Genomic DNA, 21,086 nt, shown 5'->3' with positions numbered 1-21,086 from the left:
TTAAACCTAACTAACCTAAGGACATCACACACATCCATGCCCGAGGCAGGATTCGAACCTGCGACCGTAGCGGTCACGCGGTTCCAGATTGAAGCGCCTTTAACCGCACGGCCACACCGGCCGGCTAGACAAGAAGAGAATAGAACTTTTGAAACGTGGTGCTTCACAAGAATGCTTAAGATTATATTGGTAGCTCAGTGACTAATGAGAAGGTAGTGAACAGATCCAGAAACAAAAGAAATGTATGGCACAACCTGACTAGAAGAAGGGGTAGGTTGATAGGACACATTCTGAGACCACAAGGGATCATCAGTTTAGTAATGGAAGGAAGTTTAGGAGGTAAAAATCGTAGTGGGAGACCAAAAGATGAAGGTAAAAATCGTAGAGATAGGCCAAGAGATCAATACAATAAGCAGATTCAGAAGGATGTAGGTTGCAGCCGTTATCAGGATAGAGTAGCATGGAGAGCTGCAGCAAAACCAGACTGAAGACCGCAAGCCAGCCGTTGTGGCCGAGCGGTTCTAGGCGCTTCAGTCTGGAACCCCGCGACCTCTACGGTCGCAGGTTCGAATCCTACCTCGGGCGTGGATATGTGTGATGTTAGGTTTAAATAGTTCTAAGTTCTAGGGGACTGATGACCTCCGATGTTAAGTCCCATAGTGCTCAGAGCCATTTGAACCATTTTTTTGAAGGCCGTAACAACAACAGTTCTATTTGCACAGGGTACTTACAGGGTGGTACCTCCTACAAGATCTGATTAACCTGCTTCCCTATCCATAGCCATTTGGCCTGGTACACCTCTTTTATCGACTGCGACTAACATTCATACACACATACGTGATCGTACATCACTTACAATAGCATACACACACTAAGGTAAAAAAAAGAAGCAACATGAAGGAGATACAGGGTGCCCAGAAAAGGGCTCCCTGATTTAAAAGTTAAATATCTCGAAAACAAAGATCGATAGAGGAATGCAGTAAACGGTATGTTTATTGTGAAAGCTTTAAGAAGTTTATACAGCAGTTTGAAATAATAGTTACAAAAGCTGCTAACAGATGGCGCTGTACGCTGTACAGCTCATATCGGCATACATAAGTGAAATAATCGTATGAAAACAATCTTTGCAAACAATCACATCACAATGTTTTCAAAATGTTCACCATTGGCACTATAGAGGTGGCGCAAACGAAATTCGCCATCACATTTCGTAGTGTCTCACCCGAAATGGATTCACATGCCACAGAGATCGCCGATTCAAGCTCGTCCTGCGTGGCGGGATGCTTCGGGTAGACCATGTCTTTCACTGTGCCCCACAAAAAAAGTTACAGGGAGTCAAATCCGGTGAATATGGAGGCCAATCCATGCCTGCACCCGTAAATTTGGGATATTCCAAAGCAATGACTCGATTCCCAATGTATTCCGCAAGAAAGCGAAACACTTGTTCGGTCCGATGTGGTCGGGCTCCATCTTGCATAAACCACTCAGTAACTGGTCGATCCTCTAACGCTTGCTGTGTGGCGACAAATTGTTCCAAAATTGCAACGTAACGTGCACCAGTGACCGTTTCTCGAATGAAAAAAGGGCCAATAATGCCTCTGCTGCATATTGCAGCCCACACAGTAACATTAGGAGAATGCAGGGGTTTCGCTTCACACCAATATGGCTTTTCGGAAACCCAAAATCGCCAGTTCTGCTTATTCACGTATCCATTCAGGTGGAAGTGTGCTTCATCTGTAAACCAGATGCTGCCAACATCAAATCCTTTACTATCAATCATTGTGAGCATCTGATTAACAAAGGCAATCCTTTGTTGCACAGCTCGTACGGGTATGGCCTGGTGCGTTTGAATTTTGAATGGAAACATGTGTAGGCTCTTTCTCAGTATTTTCTGCGTGCTGGAACGCTTCAAACCAGTCTCAGATGCAATTCTACGGACGGATGACACTGGATTTCGCTGAATAATTCCAGAAACTGTAGAGATATTTTCAGGCGTAACTGCGGTTTGCTTGCGGCCAACATGCCCCACTAGATCATCTGTTACGCTGCCTGTTCGTTGAAATTTTGCGAAGAGCGTACGAATGGTTTTCGCATCGGGTCCTTTTGGAACATTAAATCTGTTACCCTGTCTGTTCGTTGAAATTTTGCGAAGAGCGTACGAATGGTTTTCGCATCGGGTCCTTTTTGGAATATTAAACCGTGCTTGAAAACTTCGCCTTGTTGCCGTAGGACTCTCTTCTAACCTGTGGTACTCTAACACCAGAGAAACGCGTTGTTCAATGGAGTACACGGTTTTAATCTCTTCCTTCGGTACGCTAACCTCCTTTCACGTTTCAACAGTGGAACTGATCGCTCTGGGCTTCGGATCACTATTTATACTAGGCATTACGTATGGCGATTACAGCGCCATCTGTTAGCAGCTTTTGTAACTATTATTTAAAGCTGCTGTATAAACTTCTTACAGCTTTCACAATAAACATACCGTTTAATGCATTCCTCTATCGAACTTTGTTTTCGAAATATTTAATTTTGAAATCAGGAAGTCCTTTTCTGGACACCCTGTATGTACATTGATCACAAACTGAAATTCATTGAGATATCGACAGAAATGAAAAATTATAAACTTTCGCGGCCGATGGATTAATGTGTGATACTGCAGCGCAATTTCACGACTCAGGATAGTAAACAGAGGACATGTAGCTACCAGTGCTTAAAATCTTTGCGAATTTCATTCTGTGTACTCCGTTGGACATGCGCTTAAACAATATACGCAGATGTCAGCACTTGAAAGAGTTGGGCTCAAAGAAGTCGGTAGGAGTAAATCGGCGAGCCGTTCGACATTCGAATGGAAGCGATGCCACTATTCGACTCTGTTGGCAGGAATGGATGAACCATGGCCGAACGCGGCGTTAAGAAAGAAGGAGTCAGCCTAGAGAGACGAGAGAACGTGAGGATCGAACGATGTTTGAAGTGATTTAGGAGCAGTGAAATAATTTAAAATACGACAACTGGAATCCAACTCTCACTTAAACCACTGTAGTATGCCGACCAATGCAGATCTGCGCAACTGAAGGTACCCGTATTGTCTGTACCTAATGTCATAATGTGCTGGCAGTTTCTGAATCAGTGATCGATGAGGGACGATGGTGGAGGTGTTAGGTGTCGTCTTTTACCGGTAAACATTCTTAACATGAAAATAACATCACCGATGTATAATATATCTTCGAGAGTACTTACAATCTAAAAGAGATAAGTGGCACTATTTGTTTAGCGATACAGTTAAAATTTGATTTTACCAAATTTTATTTTAATCCTACCGTTACCAATTCAATATTTTATAAATTTTCCATCACAAAACTTACAAGCTTTCGCCTTACATCATCCTATTACGACGTTTTTGAGACGTGTTGCTCTCGGCCAAAATGAGAATTAGACTGCAAGGTGTTTCTGTAAAAGCGTGCAAAATTTAAGAGGACCTAGAGGACGCTGAACAATTTCAGGTAGGGACCTGGGGTCGGAGACCCCAGCTTAAGGAGGTAATAGGAATATAATCACATTATTGTGTACTTTTCTATTTTGCATTAGTTACAGTTAACTGCAAATGCCATCATTGACACAATGAACGTACCGTTTGTACTGTGTGTCACGAAGCGTCCTGAAACTGACGGCCATTAACGTAAATGCAAGCATGACATCAGCGAACAATATTCTGACGCATCCTGACAAATATCCCTGGTGTGTTTCGAATCACATCACAGGCAGGCCATGGAGCAGTCCTCCCCTTCTAGTCCAGCAACCAGAAAACACTTATTAGACTTATTAGCAATCAGACTCGTCCTCCTCGTTTTCTTGAAGGAAATAAAGAATGCACATGGTAAATAACTTGCACAAATGTTTGTTGTAAATACCCTGGAAAACAGTAATGGTAGTCAATGCGGCAGACGAGTTTACTTCCACATCTGCTTACTGGCTTCTTCGACCCCAGGTTCCCCACATAAAGTTGTTCACTGGAACATTTTCTATGTCCACATACATTTTTGCACGCTCTTACAGAAACACACTGTATAAATAATGATAGATAATCGACTTTCATTAGAGTCTTGTTTATCGATGAGAGCCATCTTGAAATCTTTCTTGGCATTAGAGAAGCTACTAATGTTAATCGTATTCAGGCAATGAATTCTTGTCAGCTTGTGCGGTTGTCTTTTTTGGAATGGGGCAACGATACTGCATCTAGTAACACGCAGTGGTGATACATTGGCAATACAAAGGTTTGAAGTAATTAAAGTCCACCTTTACTTGCCATTTACTTTGAATCAATGTATTAAAATTACCATACTTTCACATAATATTATATATATATATATATATATATATATATATATATATATATATATATATACAACTAGGTACTAACTACAACGTACAGACATAGACATAGGATAAGGAATAGTGATGCACTAAAGCTGCCTCTGAAGTATGATCTGCCTAGCTCCTTTCCTTCTAAGACGTCGTACGTGCATTCTCATAGCACGCAGCTGACGCATCTAACGCAGTTTTAGTGCCATACTACTGTTGCACTAAGCTATGCTTTTCACTTAACTACCTACCTTATAAAGACAGTAAACCTCCGTCAGTGCTTCCAGCACTATGCCACAATTCACGAGCATCAATAACTAATAAAGTTTAAAATATGTTTGTATGTTTCAGAATAAGATTGCTTAAAAATATCGAACGAAAAGTTAAACATTTGAAAAGTGGGAAGAGAGAGGCAGAGAGAGGTAATGAGTGTTTATTTGTTACCGTGTCTTACATCTCTTACAAACCGATGAAGCTACATCCTAAATCGAGAAGGTACCGTTCAAACTGCTGTACTCTCAATCTCCAGCAGAATACTTAACTAATGGCACGGATGTGATCTTTAGTCTTGTCAGAGCGAAAAAAATGATGAAACTACACGAAGAACAAAATTCAGAAATGTTTCGAGTTGTGGAAAGAACGAACGCAGACGTTTTTTAACTGAAGTGGATTCCACTTTGAAGGTGACCATCTTTACTAACAGAACTATGCAGCATCAGCCTCGTTTCTTTTTTATTAGACCTCGAGCCCGGCATTTTCCAAAGGAGCGCTAGCCCGAACTCTACCACTGAGCTATTATTCTTCATGAAAACTGGTTAGAACATAAAGAAATAGTTATAGAATGATGGATGATGATGCACTAAAGCTGAACCACAAACAGTTCCTCAGCAGTACGATTTGTCTAGTTCCTTTTTATCTCAGATCCCGCACGTGCATTCACATAGTATGCTGCTGTCGCTTCTAATACAGTTCTCGTGTTATGCTGCTGTTTCTCTTGCCGACGCTTTTTAGTTAACTACTTATCCTATACAGGCGGTAAACATCCGTCACTGCTTCCGACATTGCGTTACAATTCGGTAGCATTAATAACTAATAAAATTGCATTCAACCACAAAGAGACGATTATACGTCAGAACTGCACGGAAACGTATTTTTTGGAAGTTAGAACGCGTTTTGTTTTCTGCTATGTGACATTTTTTGTCAGTGCCAGTAGAAATGAAAACCAGTTTTGGTTGCCCAAACACAGAACAGCTTCGGTAGACTACTTGGTGCATGTTAAGATGGAATGAGAGCACTCCTTCAACGTGTTGATTTGACAACACTGAGAATAAATGTCTGTAAACCAGCCGGAAATTGTTGTTGAAAGTTGGCAATAAAACATAAGTGATCAGATCTGGCGTGTCTGTGTGTTTTTATTTTCCTTGTTTAGAAACCAGCTAACCTATGCAGAGACTTTTTGGCCATAGTATTTGGTCAAGTGGTATGGTTAGTATTAATGAAATTTGTGGTATTCCTAGTATCTTAGTACTTTATCTGAAAGGGTGGTCTGTAATGGTCCAGTCAACGAAGGAAAATTAGGGGGACAATCGTGTAGTCACAAATGTTTGTAGAATTGTAGGTGGCAGTGTCATGACTAACACTCCAAAAATCCTGATCGGTGGGCCCTGAATGTGGCTGGTGGTCGAGATTTAAAAGCAAATTAATAGGTTTTTCTTCACTGTCTCAAAAACCGCGGCTTCTGGATAAAATGTTTCCTGGTACAAAACTAAACGATATCAAATTTCGTACAATAAAGTTCCTGATAAATTTTGTCTAGGACTAGTAGTTTCCACGTTGCATGGGAAGGAAAAAAGTAAGTTACCAAAAATAGTATTTTAATTGCATGAAATAAATATATATTTCTAAATAACGTGGGTTAAGAAATAAATATTAAATGTTTGTACAATATCTAAGTGAAGCAGAACATCATTAAGGCATAAATTGTGTTCTGTGATTAACAAGCTGGAAAGGCGGAGGTGTAGGTTAGAGGCGCGATGGACGGTAGGTCGTCTGTTTGTGGTCATCCACTTCCATCCTTCATAGGTCTGAACATGAAGAGCGAAAAGGGAAGACACCATTCACTCTATCACACTACGTTACAATGAGCAACCAGAGGGTATTTCACAAAGTTATATCAAACCTTCCGCAGCTCTCCTTGCGAATCACTGGCGACGCAGTGCGCGACAGTCTGCCGACGGAGAGGGGGCTGTTGTTTATTTACCACAGAGTGCGTTAACCACTAGTTTGTGGAGAAATACATCCATGGTAGAGGCCGGCGACCATTAAGATTTCTCACAATTTTCTACGTTTCAAAGTTGTGCCAAGTGGGTTGACATTACATGAAACACCCGTATGAATTACTACTAAAGCTAACATTAGAAACGCATTTGGACAGAATATACGTCAATCTCTGCTCACTGTTCTACAATACTAGAGGGAAATTGGTTCTTAATCATCCAGTATGGCAGCTGTAGCGTTCTTCTGGGAAAGAAAAATTCCTCCACTACAATTGATGCTGGCTTTTCTGTTTAGAAACAGACTATATCTCCCCAGCATTTCCCCTTCAGTTCTGTCGTATGAGCTCGTGTTTAAACAGTGATGTTATTTTCAGTTAATTGAGTGCTGAATTGTAATTGTCAGATTAGTTGGTATGTAAACAAGCACAAGAGCTGGAGACGTCACGTGTCAACTACACTCAAGAGCCTGATCCAGGTGTAACATGTCGTACGTATCCGACAATGTCAGTCCTGTTCCCTCAGACATATAGACATCCACCTTGCAAGATATACTTTTAACCTCCAACTCCACCTTTCCACCTCGTTACACACCCAGAACACCATTTACCCCTTAATATCGTTTTACTGCATTAAGAAGTGGTCCACACATTTAATATCTGTTCTAACTCACTGCCTTAAACAGTAAACAAGTTTTATGTGATTAAAACACTATTTCTGTTAATCCGCGATTTTTCCATTTCCCCACAACGTGGAAGCTAATAGTCCTAGAGAAAATAAGAATAGGAACCTTTTTTGTAAAGTCAACGTGTTTTAATTTTCTACTGGTAAAATCAATCGCTAGAAGCCACTTAAAAAAGTGGCCTTTACATGCCCCGCTCCAAACACCACCCCCCTACCTCCACCCTACGCGCTCACATCTCACACCTCAGTGGTAAGGATTTTTAATTTGTTGTCTAAAAAAAATGGTTCAAATGGTTCTGAGCACTATGGGACTTAACATCTGTGGTCATCAGTTCCCTAGAACTTAGAACTACTTAAACCTAACTAACCTAAGGACATCACACACATCCATGCCCGAGGCAGGATTCGAACCTGCGACCGTAGCAGTCGCGCGGTTCCGGACTGCGCGCCTAGAACCGCTAGACCACCGCGGCCGGCAATTTGTTGTCTGTGGCACCCCTCTCCCCCCCCCCCCCCCCCCTTGACACACTACAAAAATTTGAGACTACACGAATTTTTCCATCAGTCGACACTATTTGATCTTCGTTGATTGGGTTACAAGCTGAGCTGGCTTTAATATTGTATCCAGAGGCAAAGGAAGGCCCAAGTTGTTGATAGGACATGCACAAGGCTCGACATAAATAGGAAATGAGAGACTTTGGACCTGGATACTACCAAATATCTTCAGTTAGTGCAGCTTGCATTTTAAGCCTCGTACGTTTTGGTCCTCACACATCTTCACTCGTTGATTTCGCTGTTCAAAACGTTTCTGTGTGTCATTTTTCGTGAAGATGCAGCTTACCACTACCACGTGCGCATTATTATATCTGTATTTGCCCATAATTTATATTCAGAAACAAAATAAAAAACAAATAAAGTGAGAAAAGTGGCTGATGAATTATTATGACATTTTTCAGGGAAGATACTGCTACATTAATGAATCTTTGTGAGGGTATGGCTTTCCTGATGATTAACTGATCCGTCCTTCCACAACTAAATACAACTCTTTCCTGCAGGTTACAACATTTTCTCACAGTTGCTTTATCAATATCTAGTTATCTTCACTTAAAACTCCCGGGATGATAGGCCGTGGTCGAAGTATAAAACTCTCCCCTGACGTTTCGTCTCCGACTGAGGGAGATATCCTTGGAGGTACAGCGGCGAACTGCGAAGAGAACTCGAGGAAGCGCTGATTATATAGGCAGTACAGAGGGCGCCACTGTCGATCACGTGGCGTCGACTATAAGATTGTCTCTGGTAATGCCAACATTCTCGATTGAAAGTAATCGATCGTCACGCTTGCTGTGCAACGCTGACATCCAAATTTTATCCAGTTTCACATCTTCATCTTTCCTGTTTATTAATCTCGATAGCCTCTCTAAACATGCGTGCATAATAATGCGAGGTTTTTGATATGACGCTCGTCTCGCTGAATTTTATTTCATGATCACCTTCCTGGTAAACATGTTCCGCTATGGCCGATTTATCAGTGCGACCTAGGCGGCAATTCCTCGAGTTCTCTACGCAGTTCGCCGCTGTACCTCCGAGGATGTCTCCCGCAGTCGGAGACGAAACGTCGGGGGAGAGTTTTATACTTCGACCACGGCCTATCAGCCCGGAAGTCTTAAGTGAAGACAATACCGGCCGTGAAAGCTTACATTGTATGATCAATATTTTGTTATGTTTCTAATCATGATAATGCTCTGCATTTCGAAAAGAAAAAAAAACTTTGAGCACTGCACAACTCCGTTAGATGTAAATTTAGATTGTAATTTCCAGAGCATGGGTACAATTTTGTTTCTGGATCTTAAGTAAAAGTTCATGGTTCATCTGTTGTATGAAAGACCTTCCTTCATTAATTCAGAACAAACTTCCTTTCTCCTTCTCTACTTCTCCTCAAACAAGATTTTTGGCACCAATTTCCAAAAGACTTTCCTCACGTCAACTCCAACATTATATTCATGTACAGCATTTCAGCAATATTACAGACGCTCAATTAGTTTGTCTTGTTTGTCCAACTCTTGGGATAATTGCCTGCTTGGTCTATCCTTATTGTCCATAGGGTTCCTATCATCAAGAAATCTCTAAACTCATTCACCTGCACTAATGTCCATAAGTTTCTGACAGCATCTGAATAGTCTGTGTTGTTGACTAAGTTCGCAGGAAGTTTACCACTGTACCCGGCAGAAAGGAAGAACGCATGTATAGTAATTTGTCATCGGCTTCCTTTCAGGTGATAGAATAAGCTTTTCACAGCATTAGGTCGCGGTCGCAAAGCCTAAAATATGTTGCAAACTAATACGCTGTGACAAACATCTTCTTTGCAGTGGCTACAGTTGCGGCGACTATGCAGTTTTGTGACCTGTATTTCATCACATCGTGTAGAACAGCGCACGCTGTAGTAGCGGTGCAAGCCGAGAGACAAGACAAATTACTCACTCCACAAATCACATACGGTCAATCCACATGGATGGGAAAGTGGGAAAGCGACGGCACTAGGCTTAGATTTCTTGAGCACAACACGCGGTAGGAAACCTCGGATCGAATTTGGCGCCAAAATGCATAATGTCCATGTTTAATTCATTAGGAAACGAGTCTCACAATGATGAAGACTTTAGTCATACTAATATCTTTACATCAGGGGCGATCAAAAAAAGTCAAGACGAAGGCCGTACGTACCAGAATGAATATGCCAATCAGACAAAATCGCCGAGAGCATTGAGGCGATAGTCCCACCGACCGTACCAGGTAAAAGATCTCCTGATGAGTGATGAAGTCCGTAATGCCTGTTGCACATCCTCGTCCGACAGGATCGTCGACCACTCAAGGCCATATTTTAAGTGACCGAAGGCGTGATAAACGCATGTGGAGAGATGAGGACTATAGGGAGGGCGCTAGAGTGTCTCCCACATTGTGTGACTTCCGCCTATCAACATTTGTGATATGGAAGGAGCATTATTAGGAGACAGCAGCAGGGAACTAGCGACACCATTTCACACCGATGGTTTTCGACAGATCTGCTGCCCCACGCACATTCTACTTCTCCATTAGATATCTGGCGGTGTTTCTCCTTAGCCAGCCTAGAAAAGAATCATATAACATTGGTCCTGTTTGGACGCATTTAGTAATAACGTCACCGTAGTTCAAGTTTCCGCATTTACTGCACACACGTAGGAAAGACACGAATGTCACGCTAATCCCTTTCCTAGATGTCGGTTTTTATATATCTGCACAGGAGTCCGGTTACGTTTCATATAGGCAGCAACAAACCCCTCAAATGGAAAAAACTTGATCGCCTCTTATTATTAGAATTTCACCTATTAAAAGCTGATCCAAAAAGGTAACAAAAGAATCAATTTAATGTTACGAAAGTTGACGGACATTGCGAATCTGTCATGAAAGAGCACCCGGTGTAACCAAGTAGAAAACAGCAAGGCACCGCCTAAAGCAGTCTAGGCCGTCCAAGCTTGATCCCAAGTGCTACATTTTACTTATGAAAATGATATAAAGTTTAATTGACAGTAATGAAACTGATGTATGTACTGAAGGAACGGGGAGACAGATACTGTGCATTATTTTGTGAATATCGTTGTACTGGAAGGACTATTTCGGATTCCGCGATAGTTACTGTGGTTAATAAGTTTAGACTGGCTCTCATGCAGGCTTGATCATGATAAAGTTTTTCCTCGTTTGGTTTGGATTAATAAATGAGGAGGCATTCCATGTATTGAGACTATATTATTGCGTCATAGTGGCACTGTCGAAGCTACTCGAAGCTTCACTGTCTTGAAGCACATGTTAAAAGCCGTAACCTAATGAGGAGAAATTCAGTGGAACAGCTCGAGACAGATTTGGAGGATATCAGGTAAGTAAGCCTCCATTTACATACACGTTATACTCAGCAAGCCACCTAATGAGGTATGGCGCAGAGTAATTTTTGTACCACAAATAGAGTCCTCTAACCCTGTTCCACTCGCGAATAGCGCGCGAGAAGAATGATTGTTGGTAAGCCTCTGTGTTGGATCTAATGTCTCGAATTTTCTGCTCGTGGTCATTACGCGAGACGTAAGTGGGCGGGAGTAATATATGGTGTAGGACTGTTCCTGGAAAGTGCTATCTACTAATTTCAATAGTAAATCTATCTGTGATGCACAATGCGTCTCTTGTAACGTCTGCTAATGAAGTTTCTTCAGTATCTTCGTGACGCTCTCAGGCCGGGTAAACGATCCCGTCACAAAACGCGCTGCTCTTCGTTGGATCTTCTCTCTCTCTCTCTCTTCTATCAGTCATACTTGGCTGGGATCCCCGTTAGATGAACAATACTCAAGAATCGATCGGACAGGCGCCTTATAAGCCACTTCCTTCGTGGGTGAGTTACATTTCTTAATATTCTTCCTATGAATCTGAGTCTGGCATCTGCGTTCCCCACTACTTGTTTTATGACGTTATTACACGTAAGGTCGCTCTGGATAGTTATTCCCAGATATTTTACAGTAGATACTGTTTCCAGGGGCTTGCCATCAATAGTGTAGTTGTACAGCAGTGGGTTTCCTTTCCTGTGTATGAGCAATATTTTACATTTATTTACGTTCATGGTCAACTACCAGAACCTGCACCATTCATGAATTCTCTGTAGATCATTCTGTAAATAGTTAATACCTTCTGGCGTCGTCAATTTGCTATAGACAATCGCATCGTCTGCGAACAGCCTTAAAAAGCATCCGACGCTTTCTACTACATCATTTATGTATACTGGAAACAGTAACGGTCCTATTATACTTCCTTGGGATGCTCTGTAAGTTACCTTTACATCTGTCGATTGATTTTGTTCCGTTAAGGGGTACGTGTTCTACGTCCAAAGAAGTCTTTAATCCAGTCTCAAATCTGTTCCGACACTCGATAAGCTCTTTTTTTCACTAAACGGCAATGCGAAACGTGTCAGATGCTTTCCTGAGTTGTAGGAACCAGACATCAACCTGAGGGCCGTTGCCTACGGCCTCTACTCGGTCATCTAGAGATGAATTAAGCGCAGTTTGGTAGAATTTACCTTTGGAGTTTGTTAAGCGTTGCCCTCCACATCCACATACAAACACCGCAAGCCACCATATGGTGGGTGGCAGAGGATACCTTGTACCTCTACAAGGAATTTCTTTTCCTGTTCCACTCACAAGTAAAGGAAGGGAAAAACGACCGTCTGTTTGGCTCCGCACGAGCACTGATTTCTCTTATTTTATCTTCTTGCTCCTTACGCGAAATGTACGTTGGCGGGAGCAGAATCCCGATACCCTAAATTTTGTCAGTAGTGTTCCGTGAATAGAAAGTCCTCTTCCCTCCTGCCTTTCCAACTTGAGTTCAGAAAGTTCATCTTCGTAATATTTGCATGTAGATCGAACCGACCAGTAACAAATCTAGCATCCCGCTTCTGGAACGCTGCGATGTCTACCTTTAATCAGCCATGAAGGGGTCCCCCAATACTCGGGCAACACCCAAAAATGGGTTACACTAGTTTTCTGTACGCAGTCTCCTTTGCAGATGGGGTACACTTTCCCAGAATTCTCCCAATAAACCGAAGTCGACCACTCGCCTTCCCCAGTACCAACCAGACGCAGTCGTTCCATTTCACATCGCCTTGCAACGTTGAGCCGTCACAATCGATGTGACTGTATTAATCTGCGTACTACTAATGTTGTGTTCGAATGTTATGGGATTGTTTCTCCTACTCATCCGCATTAACTTCCTTTTTTCTACATAAGCTGCCATTCATCGTACCTACTAGAAATTGTGTATAGATCATCCTGTACCGTACCACAGTCACTCTACAACGTCTAAATTGCTGTTCAGCCTGTTCTGACTACTTAAAACGTGTTTGAGCTGCGAACATACTTGGTAACCTATTCTGAATATTCATGTTAAAGGCTTTCATACTGAAATAAATATAATTTGTAATAAACGGAAGTTGTATAATCTGTTAACTTGAGAGTCAAGTTACCACTTCTTTTATATGTCATGCTACAGAAAAATAGTGAAGTTTAGGTAGGTAGGTTGGATAGTTACTGAAGTTATACTAACAATCTGCAGGTTAGCGTCACGGTACGAACTTTTTCTTCTTTCTCTTTTTTTCCCTTTGTATCAGTTTTTGCGAAGGGAAAACGCAGCGGAGTCTCATACTGACAATGGGAACACACGCATAAAGAATTATAAGGGAAGCAAGTACAACATACCGACGATGGTGAGGTTGATCCGGAAGTTGACGGTGGGCGAGTTCCGGAAGTCGATGCGGCAGCGGAAGACGCCCTCGTCCGCCACACTGACGTTCTGCACGCGCAGCACCGCCCGCCGACCGGGCAGCCTGGACAACGCCTGGAAGTTGGCCCGCGCCCCCAGGTCGTCCGTGGTGGCCGAGTGCACCGCCTCCTCCAGGCTAGACCCACGGGCGTCGAGGCTGCAAGACCAGTTCATCAGTGTTAGCACCACCTTACAGGACGAGTTGGCGAAGTTATTTTATTACGAGGTGTCTGAGAAAAGTAACGAGACAGTTTTTTTTTATCTAACAAAGTTTCTATTTTTTCAAAAACTGTATTGTCCAGCTCAAAGTAGTTGCCTTCGGCAGCTATACGTCTCCAGAGTCATAGTTCCCAATCGTGGTAGCAGTGCTGAAGGCTTCATCTCCTAGGGACTTTAACACGTCAGTCACATTCTTTTGAGTGTTCTCCACTGTCAAAAATGACGCCCTTTTAAGACATTTTTCAGTTTTGGGAGAAGAAATGAGTCACAGATCAGGTGAATAGGGAGCCTGTGGAACAACAGGGATGCATTCTGAGGTCAAAAATACGCAACTTCACTGATGGCGCTCTTAAAAGTGATGGGATGCGCAGTGTGACGTGGAGCGTTGTCGTTATGCATCATCACTTGTTTACAGTGTCCGGTCTCTCTACACTCACCTATTCCCTGAGCCTTTCAATAAAACCTTTCTAAAACACTTGGTTGACAATTTATCGTGAAATAAAGTTCAACTTCATGTTCTCGGCCTTCCAAAAATGATTTGTACCAGCGAAAAACTTGTGCTCTTGATAATGAATGTTTTTCATAGGTTGAAACACGTATGTAACATAGCAGCGATGGCGAGGCATTGTAGCATCTGTGACCAGAGAGTATGCACTTGACCGCGCGAGTGTTGCGAGCAGTTCGCTAGTTGTCGCTATGCAGAGCAGTACTCGTGTCTGTAGTCGTGGAAGTCGGTCAGTAGTAGTCGTGCAGTGCAGTTCGCTACTAGTCGTCATGTAGTGCAGTACGCTAATAGTCGTCATGCAGAGCGGTCGGTCAGTAGTAGCAGCCCAGTGCGGTTGTGTGATGTAGGCGGTCGGCAACACTGGTCAAGATGCTGAATGAGGTATACTGTTAATTAATATAATCATTAGATAATGTAAAAATTTATTTATTGTAATTATTCTCCAACAAGTGCCCCAAATAATAACTTTTATTTCAAAAGCATTTTCTCAAAAATTTAATTTTTTATTGAACTAAAGATTTCGTTGCACTTCCCATTTCATTCCACTTCTTTTGAAGAAAAATTTCACTAAAATCACAAAAAAAAATATTATTATTTGCAATGCAGTTCCTCCAAGCGGTGCGCAACAACAAGAGCAGAAATTTGACTAGGTGTTGCAATGAGGTAAGAATTTAATTCTGATTGTTTTACACAGGGCCAAAGACGGATGTTTCGGTTTAATTGAATTTTCTTATCACTGAATAGACTATAATTTTTGGTGAAGAATTTATATTTGAGTCAGATTGCGAATTTCACATTTTTGTTGCCATTGTCAGTACATTTCATTGTGGGCAGGGTACGCTTAGAGCAATGTCCATTAGAATTTCTAAATAATATTGACATTTCTTTTAAAATTACGGTGGGGAGGTTACACTTGGCGACACCCAGTCCAGGATCGTATTTCGTTGAGAGTCTTTTGAGCGACAGTCAGATATATGCTCTTATTTGCTTAGATATAATTAGGATTTGGCGCTACGCTTTTACTAATTTTGTGACTTTCTTTCCACAGATCAACGACAATTCATTTGCTCTGTTGTATTTGTGTGTTGCTTTTGCATAGTGCTTATTTGTTTTGTGAATAATTGTGACTACTGTAAAAAATGCCGCGAAAGACTGTGAATAGTGTATCGCGAGGTATTACGAGCGAAATTACCGGCTCAAACGACTTTACCGATAGGACATGTGACACGCAGTGTAATGATGTCAATCCTGCGTTCATTAACAATCAGTGCATTCCAACTACCAATAATGATGTAGATCGTAATGATGAACAAACGAACTCAATTGTCTCGTCTGTTAATTTGACGACAATTGATGACGCAGAACGCTCTATTGTAATGAGCGCTGCCGAGCTTAACACACCCGATTTGGAAAATTCAAGTAACATACAAACAAATTTTTCGAATGAAAATGGTCAGTGTAGTGAAAGTACGACGGATTTATTTAATTCCGAAATAGGGACTGACAGTGTATGTTTAACTGGCAAACCTTTTTGTAAATTACAGAATGACCAAATGGTCACGCAAAACGAGACAATTCCAGATCGACCATTGAATAGCACAGAGAATAGAAATGCTAATTTTGAATCGGATCGAATTATGGCATTTTTGCGGCAAAATTTCAAACAGTTTAATGAAAATTTTAATAAAATTGATGAAAATTTCAAAGAACAGAACGAAAAACTAGACAGACTTAGTGAACAGTACAAACAGCGGAAGGAAATGATGAATAATTATTTCGAACAACTTAATGAAAGTGTCGACAACCATTACAAACAACTTAGCGAAACAATTAATGAAAGTTTCAAACTGACGAACGAAAAACAAGACAACCTTAACGAACGGAGCAGACAAGTTAGTGAACAGAATACAGCTATTACCGTGCAATGTCGGGACAATAAAGTACAATTACGTGTAGATACTAAGACTTGTGCTAATAACAGTAATGAAGAAGTTGGCACTGTTGCACAAGAATTAAGTAGCACACGTGTAGACACAACAGAATCACATAAAGACGGGATTAATGCAGTCACCAAACAATGCCGTAAAAACGCAGTACAGATACGCGACGAGTTTAATTTGAAGTCATTGGAAGTTTCACACACTCCGAATACGGAAGTCAATAATAAAAGTGAACGACAGAACAACCAAAATGTCGAAAGTGTTACAGTAACAGAATTAAAAACTATTTCAGTCACCAATAACACATCACAACAGACGCCACTTGATGAACATTTGTCTGACTTACGCAGCGTGTATAATGTGAGCAATTTACAGCAACTACCCGACTTAAAATCCGAAAAGCCACGCGACTTAAAATCTGAAAAGCTACGTAACTTGAAGTACGAAATGACACAGACAAACAAATTCACACACAAACCTGAACGTGTTATCAAATTCAGTGACGAGAACGTTGATTGTAAGGAATTTGCATTTGTGAGAAAATGTAAGGAATTTAATAATGGCAGAACACAGATACATGATTTGCATTGTATACGACAATTTATTTTTGTACTTTCACCGCTATTACCTGTAATGCAGAAGCTAGCTTTGAACCTGATGCGACAATTTGGTATTGCATTTTTATCAGCATTGCCTATAATGCAGAAATTAGAATTAGCAAGAATTCAGCGATTTGCTTTTGGAATTTTACCGCTATTGCGTGCAACGCAAAAGCTAAAATTTAGTTGCAGTGCGTAATTGACCTCAGGGGATTCATTACGCTTTAATGAATATGTGCCGTAGCGAGCATAGGGCCCCGAGCTGTAGTAGTGCTGTTTCATCTTTAGTTTTATGCACTACTGCCTTCTCTTCTACTATCCTTTATATCTATCAAAACTGCTCTTTAACTATTGCTCTACCTAGAATTAAGAAAAATGACAAAGAAAACCCGATGTGACAAACTTTTACCGAATGTGACAATTTTCAGTAGGCACTCCAGAACCAGCGTAATTTTAATAGCGGATAAAATCGTAATCATCAGTATGTGTAAAATTAACAGCAAACGCATTTTTTTGTAACAATAGACCTTTTTCACCACAATAGCATGAAAGTCAGCCGCTTAGCATACCCAACCAACAATGCAGTCTACAAGGTTAACCAAACTTTAATGTTTCGCCGCGTGCACGTATAGTCCCAGCTCCAACAAATAGTAGCGCATGGCAGCAAAGAAATAACTACGTACAGACAACACACTATTTCAACTCGTATCGCAATGCGCCGTATAGAAATTACTATCATGACAGACGTAAAAATAACGAGCACAATTTTCAGCGTACATTTAATAACAGTCGATCTTTTCAGCAGCAACAACATCAGCAACAACGAATAATCATGAATGAAACAGACAATAGGTGTCATCCATAGCGTAACACGTCAGTAAGAGATAACAGAACAGTTCATATAGTGGATATGCCACAACATTCTCCCGTAAATAATAACACGTACGATAGATTTTAACCAGATACAGCACAGAGTGCATATTCCAGTAACATAAGCAATAATTTTGACTCGCAGATTCTTGTTCACGAAAAATGTTATTAATTTTGACGCCATCCGACACACGTTTGCATTAAGGACAGAATTACGACGTATGTAGACGACATTCTTATCGCAGAAGCTAACTGGTCTGAACACAATCTGATTCTTGAACAACTGTTGCAAACTTTTCATGCACAAGGACTCACAGCTAACCTCAGTAAATCGCATTTTTGGCAAAACTTCTATAAAATTTCTTGGACACGTAATTTCAGCAGAGGGCATTGCGCCTGATCCAGAAAAACTTCAAGCTCTACGTGACATTACTGTTCCTACAACAAAAAAGCAATTACGCAGTTTTGGGCTTAATTAACTTTTTTCGTAAATTTATTCATCACTCCGCTTTAGACACGCCTAGACTATGCCAATTAACAGGTAAAAACACTATTTGGTCTTGGGATAAGCAAGCACATTCTGAATTCATGAACCTGAAACATGCTCTGTTGAATGCACCACTTTTATCGCACCCAGATCTTACTAGAAATTTTTCCATTGCCACCGACAGTTCCAACACCGCTTTAGGCGTACACATTTTCCAGGAAATTGAAGAAGATGGTTCTACAGTAATTAAAAACATCGCATTTGCAAGCCGCATTCTGTCACCTGCTGAACGAAATTATTCTGTTACAGAACTTGAAACATTATGTGTTGTATGGGCTTTTACGAGATTTCGGCATTTTCTTTATGGCAGACATACCACCGTTTACACAGACCACAGAGCAATACAATTTTTGCTTTCAGCTAAATTTACTCACGACAGGTTAAGTAGATGGAAACTATATTTACAAGAATTTAATTTTACAATAGTTCACATTCCCGGCACGCAAAATGTTATAGCAGACGCACTATCGCGTTCTCTCGGCAACAATCAGCAAGACGTAGCAACCAACTTCTGCAAAACAAATTTCAGTGTCATGTACATTCAGCAAGTTGCATTTGAAAATTTTATTTCATCGTCATTACAGGACATAGCAAAGGAGCAAAATAAAGACAATGTGTGGAAAGAAATTAAACACCTTTGGCAAGATAGGAATAATGTTACGATTAGGAACCAGTACACTGTACGCAATGACATTCTGTTTCGCCGCTCTCATCCTGACAGCAACAATTGGTTATTATGCATTCCTGACGAACTGGTTAACAAATTAATTTGGTACACTCATTTAAGCTACGCACATTACGGAGCACGAAAATGTTTTCTTATACTGAGACAGAACTGCTATTTTACCAACATGGAGAAACATATTCGACGAGTTTTAGCGTCTTGTAAAATTTGCCAGAAAGCTAAATCAGACACCACTTCACATATTCCTCCATTATATCCCATTATACCTGTTAAATTAAGACACATGGCCGCTGTAGATATTTTTGGTCCGATTCCGAGAACTAACAGAGGTTTTTGCTACATCGTTGTCGCTGTTGAGCTCACTTCAAAATTTGTTACTTTCACTCCGTTACGCAAAGCTACTGCTAAAACTGTTTCGAAAGCATTTGTAAAACATTTTCTAATTCATGTAGGGCATGTGATGAAAGTAATTTCTGACAATGGATCACAATTTCGATGTGGCGTATGGATACGCATGTTACGAGCCAGAAACATTTCTCCGATCTATATATCCAAGTACCACGCTTCTTCGAACCCCTGTGAAAGATTAATGAAAGAAATTGGTAAGCTGTGCCGAATATACTGCCACAAAAGACATATTGATTGGGATACACACATACTCTCATTCCAAGATGTAATTAATTCCATACCAAATGAATCCACTATGCTATCTACGTTTGTTATACTGAAAAACGTTGAACCGCCAAACAAAATTAAAGAATTAGCAGAATTCCCCAAAAGTCGTCACCTACGACACCACGAAATAATTGACATTGCGCTGAAGAACATCAAACGTGCCGCAGAGCGCCGGAGAAGACAGCAAAAACAGGTTTGTACACGCCGCGACTTTCACGTTGGACAGAAGATACTAGTACGTACACACTATTTATCCAGCAAATTAAAAGGTAAGTGCAGTAAATTTGAACTTCTATACGCAGGTCCATATCGGATTCGCAGCATTCCTCATCCCAATGTTGTACACGTCGAAACTTTGAGAACCAGAAAATCGAAAGGCAATCACCATATCTCAAACATTAAACCGTTTATTGAGTGAAACCACTGTATGATTCAACACACTATGATGCCATTTACTAATGCAATTATTTCACCTGGCTAATTACTGATGATTATCGTATTTTTCTTGGCAAGTGCCCGGCAAGGTAAGGTTAGCAGGTCGCTTTTCTTGTCGTTACACATCAGACCGTGCACATTTTCCATTTTTTTTGTGTATACGATTGTATTCCAGTTTTGTTTGTATGTATTGTGAAATAGTTAGGATATAACACACACCAGTTGACTTTGACATTTTTTTTGCCTTATGACATCTCAACATCGTGACTGTTTTACATTTTTTGCTGCTGCATTGTGATATTCTGTGTACATTTTTGCATCTGAACACTGTCAATGTCTTTGACACATTACGTTTTCTGTCATGTTATGCTGTATGGTTAATTATGTTATCATAAACCAGTCATTATTTAGTGGGTATATGATTTAAATGCAGGACATTAATCTTTGTTCATCAATTTCAGAAAGAAATGACGCGTGTAAGAAATAAATTCAACAGAAACGGGAATTTCACCTACGGAATAATCGAAAGAAGATGCAATAACTTTATGAGGAAGAGTAAATGGATCAGGATTAACAAGCATTAACAAGAATATACTATACTCATCGTAGAATAGCAGTCTTAACTAATTTTTTTCTTTCAGAAGACAAGGTGATTGATGCAGGCTGTCAGACAGAACTACACATCTTAGTTTTAGTGATGAAATATGCTAGAGATAAGGAATAGTTATATAATGAGTAATGAAGTGATTTTTGCAGATGATAATGAATGCTGACGAATAATGATGAAGGATATGCTGTTATGAATAATGAAGTTTTTCTTTACAGGTGATGATAATAATGAAGTTATGATAATGTGGATAATGAAGTGATTGATAATGAAGTTTTTTTTTTCTTTACAGATGAGGATAATGCTGAAGTTATGTATTTATGTTATGTAGTTATTTAAGTATTTGTTGCAGTTTGTATTGACA

At 40.6% G+C, this 21,086-nt stretch overlaps 1 protein-coding gene across 1 annotated transcript in view; it reads right to left on the bottom strand.

Annotated features, from left to right (window-relative positions):
- The window catches only part of LOC124795904 (hemicentin-1-like), a 1,325,431-nt gene that overhangs the window by 639,317 nt on the left and 665,028 nt on the right, over positions 1-21,086 (bottom strand). Inside the window, exon 3 of the mRNA XM_047259983.1 lies at positions 13,577-13,797. Coding sequence (XP_047115939.1) covers positions 13,577-13,797 — 221 coding nt within the window. The remainder of the gene's footprint in view (positions 1-13,576; positions 13,798-21,086) is intronic.

The sequence above is a fragment of the Schistocerca piceifrons genome, chromosome 4 (genome assembly GCF_021461385.2).
Source record: "Schistocerca piceifrons isolate TAMUIC-IGC-003096 chromosome 4, iqSchPice1.1, whole genome shotgun sequence".
Taxonomy (NCBI): Eukaryota; Metazoa; Arthropoda; class Insecta; order Orthoptera; family Acrididae; genus Schistocerca; species Schistocerca piceifrons.
The sequence above is the reverse complement of the archived record's forward strand: the minus strand, read 5'-3'. Positions and strand labels throughout refer to the sequence as shown.